This window comes from Pongo pygmaeus, chromosome 22, assembly GCF_028885625.2.
Source record: "Pongo pygmaeus isolate AG05252 chromosome 22, NHGRI_mPonPyg2-v2.0_pri, whole genome shotgun sequence".
Lineage (NCBI taxonomy): Eukaryota > Metazoa > Chordata > Mammalia > Primates > Hominidae > Pongo > Pongo pygmaeus.
Genome location: NC_072395.2, coordinates 59,461,671 through 59,482,512, shown reverse-complemented (window position 1 = coordinate 59,482,512; position 20,842 = coordinate 59,461,671). Strand labels below are relative to the sequence as shown.

Here is a 20,842-nt window from a genome sequence, read left to right as displayed (position 1 = left end):
ATCCCAGCACTTTAGGAGGCCGAGACGGGCGGATCCCAAGGTCAGGAGGTTGAGACCGTCCTGACTAACACGGTGAAACCCCGTCTCTACTAAAAATACAAAACATTAGCCGGGCGTGGTGGCAGGCGCCTCTAGTCCCAGCTACTCCGGAGGCTGAGGTGGGAGAATGGCATGAACCCTGGAGGTGGAGCTTGCAGTGGGCCGAGATCGCGCCACTGCACACTAGCCTGGGCGACAGAGCGAGACTCCGTCTCAAAAAAAAAAAAAAAAAATCTAGATCAATATTCTAATTCTGGGCACACTGGAATCAGCTAGCGATCCCATATCATCTTAGTTCCAACAGTTACCCAATTCATTAAAATCCTTATTTAATTTACTTGAGATAATTTTACTTATTTTGTTTTACTGTTGTGGAATACATTGCTGTTGTACTCTGCATAGGAATGCAGGATAAGCTTACTCAATGTTTTCTTAAATTGAACACTTATTAATCTTCCAGATATCAAATTTTCTTGGAGTTAAGAATGGCCCTCACCATACTGATGCTTTCTGACTTAGCTCCTTTCTTTCTCAAATATAAAAGACCCTAATAGTTAGGCAGGAATGTCATCACTCCTGTTCACCCTGAAGAAGTTATAGAAGATGAATCTTCCTCCTTCTACAACCTTTAGAATTAAGGCTTCTCTTATAAAACAGAGAGGGGAAATATGTCAGAGGCATTTAAACCAGAGCAACTCCATCTTGAATAGGGGCTAGGTAAAATAAGGCTGAGATCTGCTGGGATGCACCCCCAGTAAGTTAGGCATTCTAAGTCACAGGATGAGATAGGAGGTCGGCACACGATACAGGTCATAAAGACCTTACTGAAAAAACAGCATGTGTGGTGAAGAAGCTGGCCAAGTCCCTGCAAATGAAGATGGCAATGTAAGTGACCTCTGGTTGAACTCACTGCTCATTATACACGACTTTTAATGATTGGCATGCTAAAAGACACTCCCACCAGTGCCATGACAGTTTACAGAAGCCACGGCAATGTCAGGAAGTTATCCTAGATGGTCTAAAATGGGAGGAACCCTCAGTTCCAGAAACTGCCCACCCCTTTCCCAGAAAATCTATGAATCATCCACCCCTTGTTTAGCATATAGTCAAGAAATAACTCTAAGTATCCTTAGTCCAGCAGCCAAAGCTGCTGGTCTGCCTATGGAGTAGCCATTCTTTTATTCCTTTGCTTTCTTAATAAACTTATTTTCACTTTATTTATATATATTTTTTGAGACAGGGTTTTGCTCTGTCACTTAGGCTGGAGTGCAGTGGTGCAATCTTGGCTCACTGTAACCTCCACCTCCTGGGTTCAAGCGATTCTCATGCCTCAGCCTCCCGAGTAGCTGGGACTATAGGCGCATGCCACCACACCTGGCTGATTTTTGTATTTTTAGTAAAGACAGGCTTTCGCCATGTTGGCCAGGCTGGTCTCAAACTCCTAGCCTCAAGCGATTCACCCATCTCAGCCTCCCAAAGTGCTGGGAGTATAGGTATAAGCCACCACGCCCAGCCTTTCACTAAAGAAAAAATGTGTAAAAGATTCAAGGGGTACTTAACAAAAGAGAAAGTTAAAATGACAGGAAAGATCTCAATCTATTTAGTTATCAGTAAAATGCACATTAAAACCACAATGAAATACCACCATATTCTCACGAGAGTAGCTAAAATTCATAAGCCTGACAATACCAAGTGCTGATAATGATGGGGAGCAGGCAGGGCCCACCCACACTGATGGGGCAAGGGTGAACTGGAGAACTGTGGTGCCATCTCGTCAATGTGAAGGTGCCCATAACCCCAGACCTAGTACTTCCACTCCTAAGTACTCAACCTTCAGAAACATATGCTTAGGTACCAGGTGGCACACACCAGAATCTTCCTGGGAGCACTGTTAGTAGCTAAAACTAGATACAGCCCATGTATTCCACCAAAAGTATAATGCATAAGTAAATTCTGGTATATTCATTCCTCAACAGAAATAAATGAACTACAACTATACGCAGTAACATGAATGAATTTTAAAAGCACAATGGTAGAAGACTCTGCTTCCGAGTAGGAGAGGGTACTGGTGGCAGACCAGCACTCCTGCCTAAGATGAGTTTAAAAACTGAATAAAATGCAGAAATCATCTTTTGGAGGCAGCAAGTTGCTGCTCAGCAAAGACAATTAGAAGAGTTAAGATTCCAGAGAGGGAAAACCCTCTGGAAAGTGAGCTGAGCTGCAGCTGTCTTTACGCTGTCCGTGTTCAGGGATTCCAGCCCCGACAGGGGGCTGAGTATCCACCTGGAGCAGTCCCACCAGGACATGAAGAAACCTGCAGAGCTTTTGGTAGAGGCTAGGAGTCTCGAGAGCACAGCCACCTCCTGCAGGACATGTGCTGAATCCTCTGGCTGTATGCAGCAAGAGACCAAGAGCCCATGTGGAAAACCTCTGAAAAGCAGAATGGGGTTGTTAAGAAGCCACGAGGAGATCAATGCCACGGCTGGGAAGCCATCAGAGGAAAGAGACACATGGACACACCAGGCACTGGCAGAAAGCCCAGGAGAGCCAGAGGAGAGCAAAGGCCGGCTGGGCCAGGCATGACTGGACTGCAGCGACCAGCCAGCCACTACTCTACTTGGAGGGGAAAGGGGTTTCTCTTAAGGAAGATGACATTGTCTGGACCCGCCATAATGTTTTTATACACAACATACAATATTCAATCAAAAAGGCCAGGCATGGTGGCTCACGCCTGTAATCCAGCACTTTGGGAGGCTGAGGCAGGCAGGTCACTTGAGCCCAGGAGTTCAAGACCAGCCTGGACAACATAGTGAAACCCCGTCTCTATAAAAAAAAAAAGAAAAAAAGAAAGAAAGAAAAAATTAGCTGGGCGTAGTGCTATGCACCTGTAGTCCCAGCTACTCAGGAGTCTGTGGCGGGAAGATCGCTTGAGCCCAAGAAGTCAAGGCTGCAGTGAGTTGTGATCACCACTGCACTCCAGCGTGGGCAACAGAGCAAGACTCTGTCTCAAAAAAAAAAAAAAAAAAAAGAGAAAACACAGACAAGAGCAACAGACCCAAAGGTGATCATCCAGATATTGGTGTTAGCTAACAAAGACTTTCATTTACAATAATTAATGTGTGTATTCAAGGCAGCAGAAGCAAAGATTAGGAAAATGTATGGAATAATGAGAAATTTTTCCAGAGTATTAGAATAGTAACTATAATAGAGAAATGAAAATTCTAAACTGAAAAGGCAATATCTAAAATAAGGAACTCATCAGGATTTCACAGCAGATTAGAAATTTCAGGGCTGGGAGCGGTGGCTCACGCCTGTAATCCCAGCACTTTGGGAGGCCGAGGCAGGCGGATCACGAGGTCAGGAGATTGAGACCAACCTGGCTAACACAGCGAAACCCTGTCTCTACTAAAAATACAAAAAAATTAGCTGGGTGCGGTGGCAGGCGCCTGTAATCCCAGCTATTCAGGAGGCTGAGGCAGGAAAATGGCATGAACCCAGGAGGCGGAGCTTGCAGTGAGCCGACATCGCGCCCCTGCACTCCAGCCTGGGCGACAGAGCCAGACTCCCTCTCAAAAAAAAAAAAAAAGAAATTTCAGAAGACAAGATTAAAGAATTTGAATAAAGGAAAATAGAAAATATCCAAATTGAAGTATATATAAGAAAGAATGCAAAATATAAAAAAGAACATTAAACACATAGGACTCAGGGAAAAAGTGTAAGTGTAACTGGAGTCCCAGAAGGAGAGAAGAAAAAAAATGAGGAAGAAGCAATATAGTAAGAGAAGATGGCTGTAATTTTTCTCAAACAGATAAAAGACACCATTCTACAGATTCAAGAAGCCCCATGGACATCTTGAAAATTTCAAAGAACATCACAGGAAATTTTCAAAGAACATCACCTCTAAATATGTCATAGTAAGATGGCTGCAATTCAAAGAAAAAGAACAGTTTTTAAGCGGCCATACACATTACTGTCAATAGAGCAACAATGGTCTGGCATCTTCTCAAAAGCCAATAACAATATCTTTGCACTGCTGAATCTGATCTTTGACAAACCTGACAAAAACAAGAAATGGGGAAAGGATTCCCTATTTAATAAATGGTGCTGGGAAAACTGGCTAGCCATATGTAGAAAGCTGAAACTGGATCCCTTCCTTACACCATATACAAAAATCAATTCAAGATGGATTAAAGACTTAAATGTTAGACCTAAAACCATAAAAACCCTAGAAGAAAACCTAGGCATTACCATTCAGGACATAGGCATGGGCAAGGACTTCATGTCTAAAACACCAAAAGCAATGGCAACAAAAGCCAAAATTGACAAATGGGATCTAATTAAACTCAAGAGCTTCTGCACAGCAAAAGAAACTACCATCAGAGTGAACAGGCAACCTACAAAATGGGAGAAAATTTTCGCAACCTACTCATCTGACAAAGGGCTAATATCCAGAATCTACAATGAACTCCAACAAATTTACAAGAAAAAAACAAACAACCCCATCAAAAAGTGGGCGAAGGACATGAACAGACACTTCTCAAAAGAAGACATTTATGCAGCCAAAAAACACATGAAAAAATGCTCACCATCACTGGCCATCAGAGAAATGCAAATCAAAACCACAATGAGATACCATCTCACACCAGTTAGAATGGCAATCATTAAAAAGTCAGGAAACAACAGGTGCTGGAGAGGATGTGGAGAAATAGGAACACTTTTACACTGTTGGTGGGACTGTAAACTAGTTCAACCCTTGTGGAAGTCAGTGTGGCGATTCCTCAGGGATCTAGAACTAGAAATTCCATTCGACCCAGCCATCCCATTACTGGGTATATACCCAAAGGACTATAAATCATGCTGCTATAAAGACACATGCACACGTATGTTTATTGCGGCATTATTCACAATAGCAAAGACTTGGAACCAACCCAAATGTCCAACAATGATAGACTGGATTAAGAAAATGTGGCACATATACACCATGGAATACTATGCAGCCATAAAAAATGATGAGTTCACATCCTTTGTAGGGACATGGATGAAATTGGAAATCATCATTCTCAGTAAACTATCGCAAGAACAAAAAACCAAACACCGCATATTCTCACTCATAGGTGGGAATTGAACAATGAGAACACATGGACACAGGAAGGGGAACATCACACTTCGGGGACTGTTGTGGGGTGGGGGGAGGGGGGAGGGATAGCATTGGGAGATATACCTAATGCTAGATGACAAGTTGGTGGGTGCAGCGCACCAGCATGGCACATGTATACATATGTAACTTACCTGCACATTGCGCACATGTACCATAAAACCTAAAGTATAATAATAATAATAATAATAATAATAAAAGAAAAAAAAAAAGAAAGCTTATAAAAAAAAAAAAAGAAGATAAATAACCATGAAATATAACCTTCAAAAATGAAGTTGCCAGCAAACCTACAGTATAATGAACATATAGGAAGTTCTACAGGCCAGAAGGAAATGATTACCCAAGAAAATACAGAATCTCAGGAAGGAATGTATATAGTAAAAGAAAGAATAAAAATGTATGACTGATTAAAACAACAAACAAACAAAAAACAATGGGCCGGGCATGGGAGCTCAGACCTGTAATCCCAGCACTTTGGGAGGCTGCAGCAGGCAGACTGCTTGAGCTCAGGAGTTTGAGACCAGCCCAGGCCACATGGCGAGACCTCGACTATACTAAAAATACAAAAAAGTAGCCGAGCATGATGGTGTGTGCCTGTGGTCCCAGATAAAAGGGAGGCTGAGGTGGGAGGATCACCTGAGCCTGGGGGGCGGAGCATGCAGTGAGCCGAGATCACGCCCCTGCACTCCAGCGTGGGTGACCGAGCACAACCTTGTCTCAAAAAAATAAATAAATATACACAATGGTAGTAATATCTTACACTTTGTAAATAAATGCAGACTTAAACTACAAGCCAAGGAGAATTAAAAAAAAAAAAGAGAAAGTGTGTCACAGGCTGGGTTCTTCACAAAGCAGACGCTGAGACAGGCTCAGGCATGCAAAAGGATTACTAGAGAATAAAAATCTGTGACAGGAAAAGACAGGTAGCAAGATTGGGCAGGAGGAGCTGTCAAGCCACAATGTAGAACTGACAGTCTCCACAAGCCCAGTGCTGTTTTTAAGGAAAGTCCATGCTAACAGAAACTAGGCCCTTGTCCCACTGCCTTACTTGGCCATTGGCCAGGGACTACCCTGCCAATAGCATGACCTAGATTTGAACGCTGGTTTAACAGCTGAGGTTGTGAGCTAGTCATACTCATCAAAGGCTGGCAATGAGCTCCTTTCTTAAAGAATTACAGATCAATTTTTCTAATGAAAACAGACATAAAAATCCTAAACAACTTATTGGCAAATTAAATCTGGGAGTATATTTAAAAGGGTAAGATATTATGGCCAAGTGAGATTTACTCTACAAATGAAGGGCTGCTTTACATTAGAAAATTAATCAAAATAATTCACCAAATTAATGAAGGAGGAAAACCATATGATCATCTTGCTAGCAGCAGAAAAAGCATTTGACAAAATTCAATCCCAACTCATAACAACTTTTAACAAACAAGGAGAAGGGAACCTTCTTAATCTGACAGAGTTTCTACCAACAAACAAGCAAACAAAACTACAGAACACATCATACTTAATTACCACAGGCTTTTCCTCAGATGGAAAAACAGGCAAGAATGCCCACTCTTCAACATTGTTCTATTTCACACTGTACTGGAGGTTCTAGCTTGTGCAAAAAAACAAAACCAAAAAAAAAAAAAAAAGAATAAACGTGTAAGTATTGGAAAGGACAAAAAACACCATTATTATTCACCAATAATGTGATTTTTGTAGACAGGTAATACAAAAGATATATAGACAAATTACTAATTATGAGTAAACAAAGAACTAATAAGTTAACTTAGTGAGATAACTGGATACAAAGTCATCATATTTTTTTTTTTTTTTTTGAGATGGAGTCTCGCTCTGTCACCCAGGCTGGAGTGCAGTGGTGCGATCTCAGCTCACTGCAAGCTCCGCCTCCCGGGTTCATGCCATTCTCCTGCCTCAGCCTCCCAAGTAGCTGGGACTACAGGCGCCCACCACCACACCTGGCTAATTTTTGTATTTTTTTTAGTAGAGACGGGGTTTCACCGCGTTAGCCAGGAAAGTCTCAATCTCCCGACCTCATGATCCACCTGCCTCGGCCTCCCAAAGTGCTGGGATTACAGGTGTGAGCCACCGCGCCTGGCACAAAGTCATCATTTTAAAATAATAATAATATAGATTGCAATTCTATATATAAGCAACAAATCAGTAGAGAAAATTACATATTACAGCACTTGTAATAGGAATAAATCTAATAAAAGATGCTCAAGACTTCTGTATTCCAAAGTATAAAAACATTACTGACAGAAATTAAAGCAGGCCTTTAAAAAGGGGAAAATATTCCACAATCATAAACTGGAAGATTCCATAATTGTAATACAGGTTGAGTATCCCTTATCCGAAATGCTTGAGATTAGAAGTGTTTGGGATTTCAATTTTTTTTAGATGTTGGAATATTTGCATTATATTTATTTCCCAGTTGAGCATCGCATCACAAGTCCAAAAATCAGAAATCCAAAATGCTCCAATGAGCATTTTCTTTGAGCATCATGTCAGCTTCAAGCACTTTCAGATTTTAGAGCATTTTGGATTTTGGATTTTCATATCTGGGATGCTCTCAACCTATAAAACATTAATTCTATTCAAATTGAACTAGAGATTCAATGCAATGCCAATCAATATCCCAGTAGTAAGTTTTATGGAAACTGACAAGTTAATTCTAAAGTTTACTTGGAAATACAAAGAGCCAAGAAGAGTCAAGGCAATCTTGAGGAACCATCACAGAGCAAGAGGACTCCTAACGCTACAGTGATTCACAGCGTGGAGAGACAACAGACTGACAACACCTCCCCCCACAACAGGAGCCCAGAAACAGACCCACAAGTAATTTTTCACCCACTATATAACAAAGTAACACTGCAGTACTTTGGGGAAAGGATTGCCTTTTCAATAAATGATACTGAGTCAGTTAGATACTCATAAGAAAATGACTCCAACTTTATACCATATACAAAATTAAATTCTAAATGGATCATCACACCTAAACGTGAAAAGTAAAACAATAAAGGTTTTAGAAGAGCATGCAGGAAAATATCTTTGTGACCTTAACTTTGGTAAAAAGTTTCTAAATTAGACAAAAACTTAGCTACAATACAGGAAAAAAAAAAAAACAGGTAATTAGATTACATTAAGACTTTTCATTCATTAAAAGCCATAATTAAAAGTGTTAAAAGGCAATCCAAATAGTGAGGAGACATTTGCAAAACATGTATCTCACAAAAGATGCCTATCTGAAACATACAAAGAAATAAGAGGCCAGGTGCAGTGGCTCACACCTGTAATCCCAGCACTTTGAGAGGCTAAGATGGGAGGACTGCTTTAGCCAGGAGTTCGATGTCAGCCTGGGCAACATAGGGAGACCCCTATTTCTACAAAAAAAAAGGTTTTTTTTTGTTTGTTTGTTTGTTTTAATTAGCTGGGTGTGGTGATGTGAGCCTACGGTCCCAGCTACTCAGGAGGCTGAGGCAGGAGCATCTCTTGAGCCCAGGCGGTCAAGGCAGCAGTGAGCTGTGATTGTACCACTGCACTCTAGCCTGAGTGACAGAGTGAAACCTTTTCTCAGAAAAAAAAATAAAAAAGAAAGATGAAAGCATTAGCAAACAGAGAAATGAGCCAAATATTTGAATAGTACATAAAAGTGGATATTCAAACAACCAATAAGCATATGAAAAGCATAATTTGTCACCAGGCAAATGCAAATTAGCCTGTGCTACCACACACCTACAACAAAGACTATAATGAAATAAACAATATCAAAAGCTGGTGAGAAAAGAGTAACTGGAACCCCTCACGTACTCACCACCTATGGGAGTGAAAACTGCTGCACTGCCTTTGGAAAACTGTTTGGCAGTATGTCCTAATGCTGAACAATTCTGCTTCTGCATTTACACCCAGCACAAATGCCTACATATTCTCACCAAGAGACTCACATAAGCATGTCCCTAACACCACTATACACGATAGCCCCAAAGTGGAAACCACCCAAATATCCATCTACTTGAGAGTGTGTAAGTAAGTTCCAGTATATTCACACGATAAAATAATACCATCAATGAGAATAAACTAAAGGAACACCTGTTTAAAAGCAGGTAAAGCCAACGGTGTGGGCAGTCAGGACAGTAGTTACCCTTCGTGTGTGGGAGGGGCATGAGGGGCTTTGAACCTAGCAACACTTCTGCTTGGAGTGCTGATTACAGGACCACATTCACTCTGTGAATTCATCAGGTTGGATATATGCTTACTATTTGTGTTACAAAAAAAACATAATATGGAACCAAAAGATGCCAAACACACAGAAATACATACTGCATGATTCCCCTTATACAAAGTTGAAAATAAGACGAAACTAAACTACACTGTTCAGAACGCATACGTACAACGCTCCAAACACTCGAACCCAGAGCAATGGCAGTCACCATGCAGCAGTGAGTGGTCCCCTCTGGTGGGATGGGTACCTGGTATAGGTCAATGTTCTATTTATCTGCCAGCTGTGCTGGTTTCTCAGGAATATTTATCAAGCTGTATGTCTATGCTATGTTATGTGTGTGACATTCTACAGCTAACCCAGAAGCACAACTGCTTTCTGTTCACACTTGCCATAGGTGAGAGTGTAGGTGGCTTTCCCAGTTGTATCCAAGGCAGTCAGACAGGGGGATTTGGGCTGTGTTGTGCCCCAGCGCTGCAAGGTGGCCAACAGTGACGGCGGTCGGAGGACACCTGCAGTGAGAGGCTCCCCTCTCAGCACACTTGTCTCGCTTCCCTCAGGCTTCGGCTGATTTGGATCTGGTTGCTGAACTACAAGCAAAATCAAAATTTTAAAATCAGCAATTCAAAGCACCATGAACACATTCCGTTTTTAAGCATTCATAGTTTATAATATTGTTTTTTAATCCCTACTATAAAAAAGCTTACAATAATTTGTTTAGATTTTTGCATCACAGTCACCGACAACTAACCAAAGGATTAAAGGAGCTTTAGTCATGGATGATGATGGTTGTGAAATAAAGTTAAAAACAACCCACCATCCTGGTGACCACAACCTCAGAGACAAAGGTGACCCTGTAGTGGTTCCCACTTTCCCAGCTTCTGGACAGGACTGTGGCACCTCTGCTACCCCAGACACCGCAGCGGTGAACAGCCAGGCATCCACAGCCTGGAGATAGGACCTGGTGGCCCACTCAGACAGGAGGAAAGAAAGCAGAACCACCACTTCAGCCTAGGGATCCAGACAACTATCACTATGTTCAAAGAAAAAGAATTAAAAGATTATTTGATTATAGGCTGGGCGTGGTGGCTCATGCCTGTAATCTCAGCACTTTGGGAGGCCGAGGCGGGTGGATCATGAGGTCAGGAGATCGAGACCATCCTGGCTAACATGGTGAAACCCCGTCTCTACTAAAAATACAAAAAAAAATTAGCCAGGTGTGGTGGTGGACGCCTGTAGTCCCAGCTACTTGGGAGGCTGAGGCAGGAGAATGGCATGAACTCGGGAGGTGGAGCTTGAAGTGATTCGAGATCGCACCACTGCACTCCAGCCTGGGCGACAGAGCAAGACTCTGTCTCAAAAAAAAAAAAAAAAAAAAAAGATTATTTGATTATATAGCTCCTGGAAAAAGATTACTTTAATCTTGTTTTTTACTTTAAAAAGAATTAATCTTTTTCCAGGAGCTGTATAACCAAAATTTGCCCAAGTGGTAAGAAACACTGCTCTAAAATGCATTCATACCAATAAACTCTGAATTTGAAAGGCACTGTGTGATGGCTAATATTGATGTCAACTTGATGGGATTGAAGGATGCAAAGTATTCTTCCTGGGTGTGTCTGTGAGGGTGTTGCCAAAGGAGATTAACATTTGAGTCAGTGGACTGGGAAAGGTAGACCCACCCTAAATCTGGGCGGGCACAATTTAATCAGCTGCCAGCACAGCCAGAATAAAGCAAGCAGAAGAACGTGGAAAGACTAGACTGGCCTAGCCTCCCAGCCTACACCTTTCTCCTGTGCTGGATGCTTCCTGCCCTCGAACATTGGATTCCAAGTTCTTCAGCATTGGGACTCAGACTGGCTTCCTTGCTCTCAGCTTGCAGATGGCTTACTGTGGGACCTCACCTTGTGATCGTGTGAGTCAATATGCCTTAATAAACTTCCCTTTATATATACACATCTATCCTATTAGTTCTGTCCCTCTAGAGAACCCTAACTAACACACACTATCTGATTACAAAGGGGAAATAATCTCCTAAAAGCTATGTCTAACCCTCGGGTGTGGAGGAGACTCTGGGCTGGTCGGCTGCCAGCAGTGACACTGTACAAATAGCCAAGGTCTGGGAGTGGGACCAGCACGGGGCTCCTGTGGCTCGAACGGCACACTCACATGTTTGTACTGGCTTCATTTCTGGTTTCTGTTTCTTGCTAGTTTTCTTCTTAAAAAAATATACGTATATTCTTTCTAAATATGTATTTCATTCATATATGAGAGGCTAAAATTCTGAAAAGCAGCCAAATCTATGCAGAAAATTAAATACTTTAAAACCACAAGAAGGTAAGTATTTCAGAGTTAAAGTTTAAATTAAAAATTTAAGTAATGTAAGTTAAATAAAATCTTAGAAGTATTTTTATGAAATGCTAAGTCACTTGAATATGAGCAGCAAATTTTCTACCTGCTCAAATAAAGGAAGCAGTCATGTGATTCTAAATTCACCGTTACACACAGTGACCAGTGAGTCTGGAAACAGAATATATATAGCAATAACCATGTATAATATACATTTGCCTGTGTTTCTCAACTTCGTGGCCACCCTTTTCATACAAACACAAAGCTCAAAGTTGGACAGCTCTTACCTTCCAACAATTCCTCAAAATCATCCACAAAGAACTCCTTCAGTGGAGGGCGCTTTGGCCTCTTCAGGGTGTTCAGAAGCTGCTGGATTTTGGAGGACACTCTGCTGTTCACAGGGACACCTGTCATGGGAAGGACAGAGGAGCACTGAGGCTGGCACACATCACACCCTCTGGAGAAGTGGACACAGGTGTAAGGCCCAAGGACAAACCACACGATGCATCAGAGCTTACAAATCCATCCAAGTGTGGGCCCCACTGGACAGTCATTCTGGAATCAATTCATTTAGAAAACACTTACTGAATGCTTTCCAGGAAACAGGACTTGTTCTAAGCTAGCAGTTTTTTTTTGTTTTCGTTTTTTCGCTTTAGATGGAGACTCACTCTGTCGCCAGGCTAGAGTGCAGTGGCATGAGCTCGGCTCACTGCTATCTCCGCCTCCCGGGTTCAAGCGATTCTCCTGCCTCAGCCTCCCAAGTAGCTGGGTCTACAGGCGTGCACCACCATGCCTGGCTAATTTGTATTTTTAGTAGAGACAGGGTTTCACCATGTTGGCCAGAATGGTCTCGATCTCTTCACCTCGTGATCTGCCTGCCTTGGCCTCCCAAAGTGCTGGGATTACAGGCATTAGCCACCACGCCCAGCCTAAGCTAGCAGTTTTTTAAATGGTCCAGGGACCCCTGGGGCATCCAAGTCCCTTTCAGGAAGGTTATGAGGTCATGACTATTCCATGGTAATGTTAAGAAGTCATGGCCCTGTAATCCCAGCACTTTGAGAGGCTGAGGCAGATGGATCACGAGGTCAAGAGATCGAGACCATCCTGGCTAACACAGTGAAATCCCATCTTTACTAAAAATACAAAAAATTAGCCGGGTGTGGTGGCGGGCGCCTGTAGTCCCAGCTACTCGGGAGGCTGAGGCAGGAGAATGGCATGAACCCAGGAGGCGGAGCTTGCAGTGAGCCGAGATTGCGCCACCGCACTCCAGCCTGGGTGAAAGAGGAAAAAAAAAAAAAGAAGTCATTTGCCAGCCGGGAGCAGTGGCTCACAGCTGTAATCCCAGCACTTTGGTTGGCTAAGGCAGGAGAGGATCGCTTGAGGCCAGAAGTTTAAGACTAGCCTGGTCAACATAGCAAGATCCTGTCTCTACAAAAAATTTAAAAAATAAAAAATTATCTGGATGTGGTGGCTTGTGTCTGCAGTCCCAGCTCCTTGGGAGGCTGAGGAGGAAGGATTGCTTGAGTCCAGAAGTTTCAGGCTACAGTGAGCCATGATCATGTCAGTGAACTCCAGCCTGGGAAACAGAGTCGCTACTAAAAAAAAAATAAATAAATAAATAAAAATTTAAAAAAATGGGGGGCTGGGCACAGTGGCTCACCCCTGTAATCCCAGCACGTTGGGGGTCCGAGGTGGGCAGATCACTTGAGTTCTAGACTAGCCTGGCCAACATGGCAAAATCCCATCTCCACTAAAAAAATACAAAAATTAGCCGAGCTTGGTGGTATGCACCTGTAGTAAAGAAAAAAAAAAAAAAATTAGCCAAGTGTGGTGGCAGTTGCCTAGAGTTCCAGCTACTTGGGAGGCTAAGGCAGGAGAATCGCTCGAAACCAGAAGGCAGAGGCTGCAGTAAGCCAAAATCAAGCCACTGCACTCCATCCTGGGTGACAGAGCAAGACTTTGTCTTAAAAAAAAAAAAAAAAAGAAAAAAAAAAAAGAAAAAAAAGCAGAGTTGGAGGACTCAAACTGTATAATTTCAAGAATTTTAAGAAAATCACAGTGGTCATGGCTATATGAGGTGTAAGGACAGATAAACAAGGAAACGGAACAACATACAGAGCCCACAGCCCAGAAATAGACCCTTCCCTCTCCAACATGGTCTACTGATTTTCATTAAAGATGCCAAGGAAACTTGGTGGGAAAAGAATGGTCTTTATTATAAATGATGCTAAAACAACTGAATATCCACATACAAAAATGTTTTGATTCATACCTGATACTTATGCTAAAATTAACTCAAAATGAACTATCTACCTAAATATAAAAACTAAAACTATAAAATTCTGGAAGAAAATATAGGAGAAAACATTTGTGACCTTGGGTTAGACAAAAATTTCTTAGATATGACACAAAAGCACAATCTATAAAAAAATTTGGTAAACTGAATGTCATAAAAATTTAAACCATCTGCTCTTTGAAAGGCATTGTTAAAGCAAGCCAGACTGGGAGAAAATACAAATGATAAACCTCATATGGGATGACTTGTATCTAGAATATATAAACAGCCCTCAAAACTCAATAAGAAAACAAGCACAATTTGGCTGGCCACAGTGGCTCACACTGTAATCCCAGCACTTTGGGAAGCCAAGGCAGGCCGAGACGAGGAGTTCAAGACCAGCCTAGTCTCTACTAAAAATACAAAAATTAGCCAGGCATGGTGGCACATGCCTGTAATCCCAGCTACTTGCGAGGCTGAGGCAGGAGAATTGCTTGAACCTGGGAGGTGGAGGTTGCAGTGAGCCAAGATTGCACCACTGCACTCTGCCTGGGTGACAGTGAAACTCCATCTCAAAAAAAAAAAAAAAAAAGAAAAAAGAAAAGCACAATTTTAAAAAAAAATAGGCAAAAAGTATGAACAGATACTTTCCCTAAAGAGATACACAGATGGCAAATAGTCACATAAAAAGATGCTCAACACACCATCAGCCATTAGGGAAAAGCAAATTGAAACTGTAATGAGATATCTCTACATGCCTATTGGGATGGTTAAAATTTTTTAAACATAATACCAACTGTTGGAAAGGGTGTGGAGGAATTGATACTCTCACTACTAATAATGAGAATGTAAAATGGTACAATCACTTTGGAAAACAGCGTGGCAGTTTCTTAAAAAGTTAAAATAGGCTGGGCATGGTGGCTCACACCTATAATCCCAGTACTTTAGGTGGCCAAGGCAGGTGAGTCACTTGAGGCCAGGAGTTTGAGACCAGCCTGGAAAACATGGTGAAACCCCATCTCTACTGAAAATGCAAAAATTAACTGGGCGTGGTGGCACATGCCTGTAATCCCAGCTACTTGGGAGGGTGAGGCAGGAGAATCACTTGAACCCAGGATGGCGAGGTTTCAGTGAGCCAAGATCATGCCACTGCACTCTAGCCTGGGCAACAGAGAGAGACTCAGTCTCCAAAAAAAAAGTTGAAATACACCTACAATATAATTCAGCCATTCTACTTCTAGGTATTGATTGGCCCAAAAGAAATGAAAGTACCCATCTATGCAAAAACGTGTACAAGATTGATTATTCATAGCAGCTTTACTTGTAACCGGCCCAAACTAGAAACAACCTAAATATACATCAACAGGTGAACAGACAAATTGTGGTGCATCCATTTAATGAAATATTACTCAATGAAAAGGAGTAAACTATTGACACAGAACATGAATGAATCTCAAAATAATTATGGAGAGTGGTAGAAGCCAGACCATAAACGTAAACACTGTATGATTCCTTTCATATAAAATTCTAGAAAATGCAATCTAATCTATAGTGACAGAAAGTAAATCAGTGGTTACCTGAAGTGTACGGGGAAAGCCAGAAGGATCTGAAGAAGGGAGGACCAAGGAACACAAGGACACTTTTGGGCATGCTGGATATGGTCACTATCTTGATTGTAGTGATGCTTTCCACAGGTGTACAAATGTCTTAAAACTTTTGAGAACAGAGTCTCACTCTATCGCCCAGGCTGGAGTGCAGTGACACAATCTTGGCTCACTGCAACTTCTGCCTCTCGGGTTCAAGCGATTCTCCTGCCTCAGTCTCCCAAGTAGCTGGGACTACAGGCGCCCGCCACCACACCCGGCTAATTTTTTTGTATTTTTAGTAGAGATGGGGTTTCACCATGTTAGCCAGGATGGTCTCGATCTCCTGACCTAGTGATCTGTCCGCCTCAGCCTACCAAAGTGCTGGGATTACAGGTGTGAGCCACCACGCCCAGCCGAAACTGTACACTTTAAATATGTGCAATTCATTATGTCAATTACCCTTTAATTAAGCTCTTAATTTTTTTAAATATAAAGAGTAATAAATTGAATTAAAAACATGTCTAGCCAATGTACAGACTGCTTCATGTTGATTCAGTATTTTTCTTCTGCCTCTGGACAAGGAGATGAAAGCCCTCAATAAAATCTGACACCCTGTTTGGGAGTACCAAAATATATGATAGGCCCTAGCTCTGAGCTCCTCTTAATTTTTATTTAAATTATTATTTTGGGAAAAAAATTGACATGATTTTGATAAAAGACATTGAAGACTGTTTCAAAAAGAAATGGTGTAAATGAGGACATTATGAAAGTTACACTGACATCTCTGAGCCTGCACATGGGAAACCATGATTGCTGTTGTACCAATTTCAGTCTGCTGAGGATGGAGAGTGTAGGGGGCTGTTCTGTCATAGGTGGGTGTGTGCACTCACACTGACTAAGTCATTCTGTCTGCCACATTGAATCTAAATAAAGAAACTTCCCACAGCTTCTCATTTCCTTACTATATTGCAGATCGAAACTCCCTTTGCATCCTATCTAAATTTGGAAGTCTTTTCCCTCCCCACTCTCCTTGTTCCCCCTCTGACCAATTCCATTGATATTTCCAATTATTTCTCCACATGATGCTTTCCATAACATTAACTGCACACACTGGTTTCCATTTATCTGCATGGATTAAAACTGATGGTTGGCTTGGGTTTGCTACAGTGAATACATTAAAACCATGTTCAATACCCGAAGACAAAACCTGTGCTCTGCTATTTCACAAGGAGAAAGAGAGGCAGGCTCACCATCTGCTGTTTCCAGCATGCTCCCGCTGCACCCCCGAGGAACACTTCTCACAGAAGCCACCTGTGGACGCTCAAAGTACGAATGCTCCACGAGGCCCGTGGTGACATCAGGAGGGGCAGAATGCAGATCTGCTTTTGAAAAACACACCCAAAATGAAAGTGGCTGTTAAGTCAAATGAGTATTAAGCTGCTCTTCAAACCCCATTAGTCTAAAGCTCCGCTAGCTGAGTTCTAAGTGGGGAGAGTGTGGTATTTTCATTTGTTTTCTTGGCTGACCAAAGGCATACTGGGACCCTATGAACTCCCAGACACGTTATGCAGACATCTGCATGCATGTGGGTGGCTCAATTCTCAAAGGGATCCAGACTCAGAACCACCATCTTCAGCACAGAGACAGGCACAGAGTAAACCTGCCCATCACAATGGCCTGATGAGATTTTGGTCAGAAATTCCTTCAAGGGGCTGGGCATGGTGGCTGACACCTGTAATCCCCGAACTTGGGGAGGCCGACGTAGGCAGATCACCTGAGGTCAGGGGTTTGAGACCAGCCTGGCCAACATGGCGAAACCCCGTCTCTACTAAAAAAACAAAAATTAGCCAGGCGTCATGGCACATGCCTGTAATCTCAGCTACTGGGGAGGCTGAGGCAGGAGAATCACTTGAACCCAGGAGGCGGAGGTTGCAGTGAGCTGAGATCGCACCACTGCACTCTAACTTGGGCAACAGAGCAACACTCTCTCTCAAAAAAAAAAAAAAAAAGAAAGAAATTCCCTCAAGGAAGCAGAAACAAATTTGAAATCAATTGTCATTGGTACATTTTTTTGTTACATTATGAAAAAAACAGCCAGGATCATACAAACTACTACAACCCCCAAAAAAAGTATGTTGGACACCATACCTTTGCAGTCCTAGAATAAAACTACAGAAATGAAAACTTCCCCCACTGTCAGTTAAAATACCTGCAAAACTAAGAGACCACAATCAAGTTCTTTTTTTTTTTTTGAGATGGAGTCTCACTTTATCACTGCCCAGACTGGAGTGCAGTGGCACAATCTTGGCTCACTGCAACCTCTGCCTCCTGAGTTCAAGCGATTCTCCTGTCTCAGCCCCCCAAGTAGCTGGAATTACAGGCATGCGCCACCACAGCCAGCCAATTTTTGTATTTTTAGTAGAGACGAGTTTTCACCATGTTGGCCAAGCTGATCTCGAACTCCTGGACTCAAGTGATCCAACCACCTTGGCCTCCTGAAGTGCTGGGATTACAGGTGTGAGCCACCGCGTCTGGCCACAATCAAGTTCTTAAAGTAGAATTGGTGTAACATTTAAAAACAGACATTAGATCTGGAACATATGTAAAAGTCACTCCTTCCATTGTCTGAATGTACATTTTTGTGTTTTATTTCCATGGTACAGACTCATCTATCTGTTCAGAATGCTGGCTGACTGTAAGTTCCTATAGGAATTACGGTTATAATTGAGTCTACCACTAGGAAAGGCACTGTGTCTATATGACTATAGAAATTGTGTTCTACCACAATAATGAATACACAGATGCTCGTTCATTTATAACAATCAACATAGGGGCCAATGCGGTAGCTCACACCTGTAATCCCAGCAATTTGGGAGGTTGAGGCAGGCAGATCAGCTGAGGTCAGGAGTTCGAGAATGGCCTGGCCAACATGGTGAAACCCTGTCTCTACTAGAAATACAAAAATTATCCGGGCATGGTGGTGCATGCCCGTAATCCCAGCTACTCGGGAGGCTGAGGCAGGAGAATCACTTGAACCCGGGAGGTGGAGGTTGCAGTGAGCCGAGATTGCACCACTGCACTCCAGCCTGGGGGACAGAGTGAGACCCTGTCCCCCAAAAAAAAAAAAAAAAAAATCAACACTAGCTGTGCAGTGGCTCACACTTATAATCCCAGCACTTTGGGAGGCTGCGGCAGGAGGATCACTTGAGCCCAGGAATTTGAGACCAGCCTGGGCAACATAGCGAGATCCCATCTCTTAAAAAAAAAATTAGCTGGGCATGGTGGCAGACACCTGTGGTCCCAGCTACTTGGGAGGCTGAGGTGAAAGGACCACTGGAGCCCAGGAGTTCCAGGTTACAGTGAGCCAGGACCATACCGCTGCACTCTAGCCTGGGACACAGAGTGAGATCTTATCTCCAAAAAAATAAATAAATAAACACTAGTCTATGTTAGGTAGAGACAACTGGTAATGTTTAATATTTTAATGAAGGTACCTGTTAGTATCACTGTGGTACTCCTAGGTACAATGTAAAGCAGTAACTTTTTACTAGTTTGTAGAAAGCTGAAGTATATGAAAGCACAAACTCACTATCTGCATAGCAGAATATACCTTTTGAAAAAATCTAAACCGTTAAGATTTTTCACAACCCTTGAAAAAGCCTGATGCTGATCAAATTAGCATTTTAAAGTATGTCTATCAGGAGGTTCTTTTTGTTTAAAAAGAAATTTCCCCACTCTTCCAAATCTAGCAAAAAGAATAAATGATTTTAAAAGTATATATGGAAAAAAAGGTATACATGGTATACATACATGTACCACAAGTAGTTTTTTAAATTAGCTATATAATGGCTGGGAGCAGTGGCTCATTCCTATAATCCTAACATTTTGAAAGGCCAAGGCATGAGGACCACTTGAGCCCAGGAGTTCAAGACCAGCCTGGGCAACATAGTAAAAACTCCATCTTTCCAAAAAATTTTTAAAAATTAGCTGGGCATGCTGGCATTTGCCTATAGTCCCAGCTGCTCAGGAGGCTAAGGTGGGAGAATTTCTTAAGCCCAGGAGTTCAAGGCTGCAGTGAACTATGATCATGCCACTGTATTCCAGCGTGGATGACAGAGCAAGACCCTGTCTCTAGGTGGAAAAAAAAAAAACAGCTGCATAAAAATAAACATAAACTACATTCAAAATAAAAATAAGCTACTATGATTAAAATAAGCTACTATAATTAAAAGTACTGCTTTTAAAAATAGGTATTTACATTTGTATAAAAAAAGGCTTAATATATTTGATTTCCTTAATCCAAAACTGAAAGTGATATTTTTAAAAATTATCTTTACCTGATATGTTCTACCTCAAATTTTTTACTTAATATATTCTTTCTCTTTTCATGTTTCTTTCCTTAGTTTAAGTTGAAGACACATCTAGTGTTAGAAGCTAAAACAAAGGATGATTTCTGTAATAAGAGGGAAGTTGAGTATTTTTGAGATTTAGAAATTCAAATTAACTACGTCCAACATTTAGGATGTGGGTAGCTACAATCTGTAGAAAACTGCAATCCTGTAAGCAAGGTATTAAATCAAGTCCAAGTTAATAATTTTTTTTAAATGTATTAGAATTGATCACAAAATGTTGATGCTAGGACTAACAAGAAAGGAAGAGATGATTACAGCTGCATTTGCAGGAGTCAGGAGCTGTCTTCCACCAACATAGGTAATAAACCTACATTATAAATAATTGCAGGCAAGTCTTTTTCAGAGAATGAAAACATCTAATTCAAACACACATTAGAGTTAAATGCTTTGCTTAAAGACACCCCACAATCACTGGAAAGTTGAGGGCTGTATGGTTAAACATTCTGAACTGTGGCTAATTTTTCATGCTGAATAAGCTTTTATTTCTAACCCACCAGGAAACAGTGTTGAGATGACTCAGCAATGGCTAATAAACTCAAACTACAAATGTTCTGTTTGCTCTCCTGCACCATCTCACCTAGAAGGAAGCTTCTGGGAAAAGAAATGAGGTAACAGAACATTTAAAACTACTGTTTTCTTGCCCCCGCCTCAGAATTGGAGTTAACTATGTATTTCTATAAAGTTAAATCACCAATGCTGAACAGAGAAGGAAAACAACAGTGCAAAAGCTGTTTTCAAGATATGGACTGTACACCTCCTTGAGGAAAGGTGGGCAGCAGCCTCTGGCCATGGAACACC

General features: G+C 41.8%; 1 protein-coding gene across 6 annotated transcripts in view; it reads right to left on the bottom strand.

Moving 5' to 3' along the window:
- DIP2A (disco interacting protein 2 homolog A) overlaps positions 1-20,842 on the bottom strand; it is a 112,679-nt gene that overhangs the window by 50,227 nt on the left and 41,610 nt on the right. For 3 of the 6 annotated variants that reach the window (XM_054468389.2, XM_063659878.1, XM_063659876.1), the window contains exons 6-8: positions 16,883-17,014; positions 12,059-12,178; positions 9,818-10,015 (exon numbers count right to left, since the gene is read on the bottom strand). In XM_054468389.2, coding sequence (XP_054324364.1) covers positions 9,818-10,015; positions 12,059-12,178; positions 16,883-17,014 — 450 coding nt within the window. The remainder of the gene's footprint in view (positions 1-9,817; positions 10,016-12,058; positions 12,179-16,882; positions 17,015-20,842) is intronic. The other 3 variants (XM_054468390.2, XM_063659879.1, XM_063659877.1) reach the window with 2 other exon arrangements.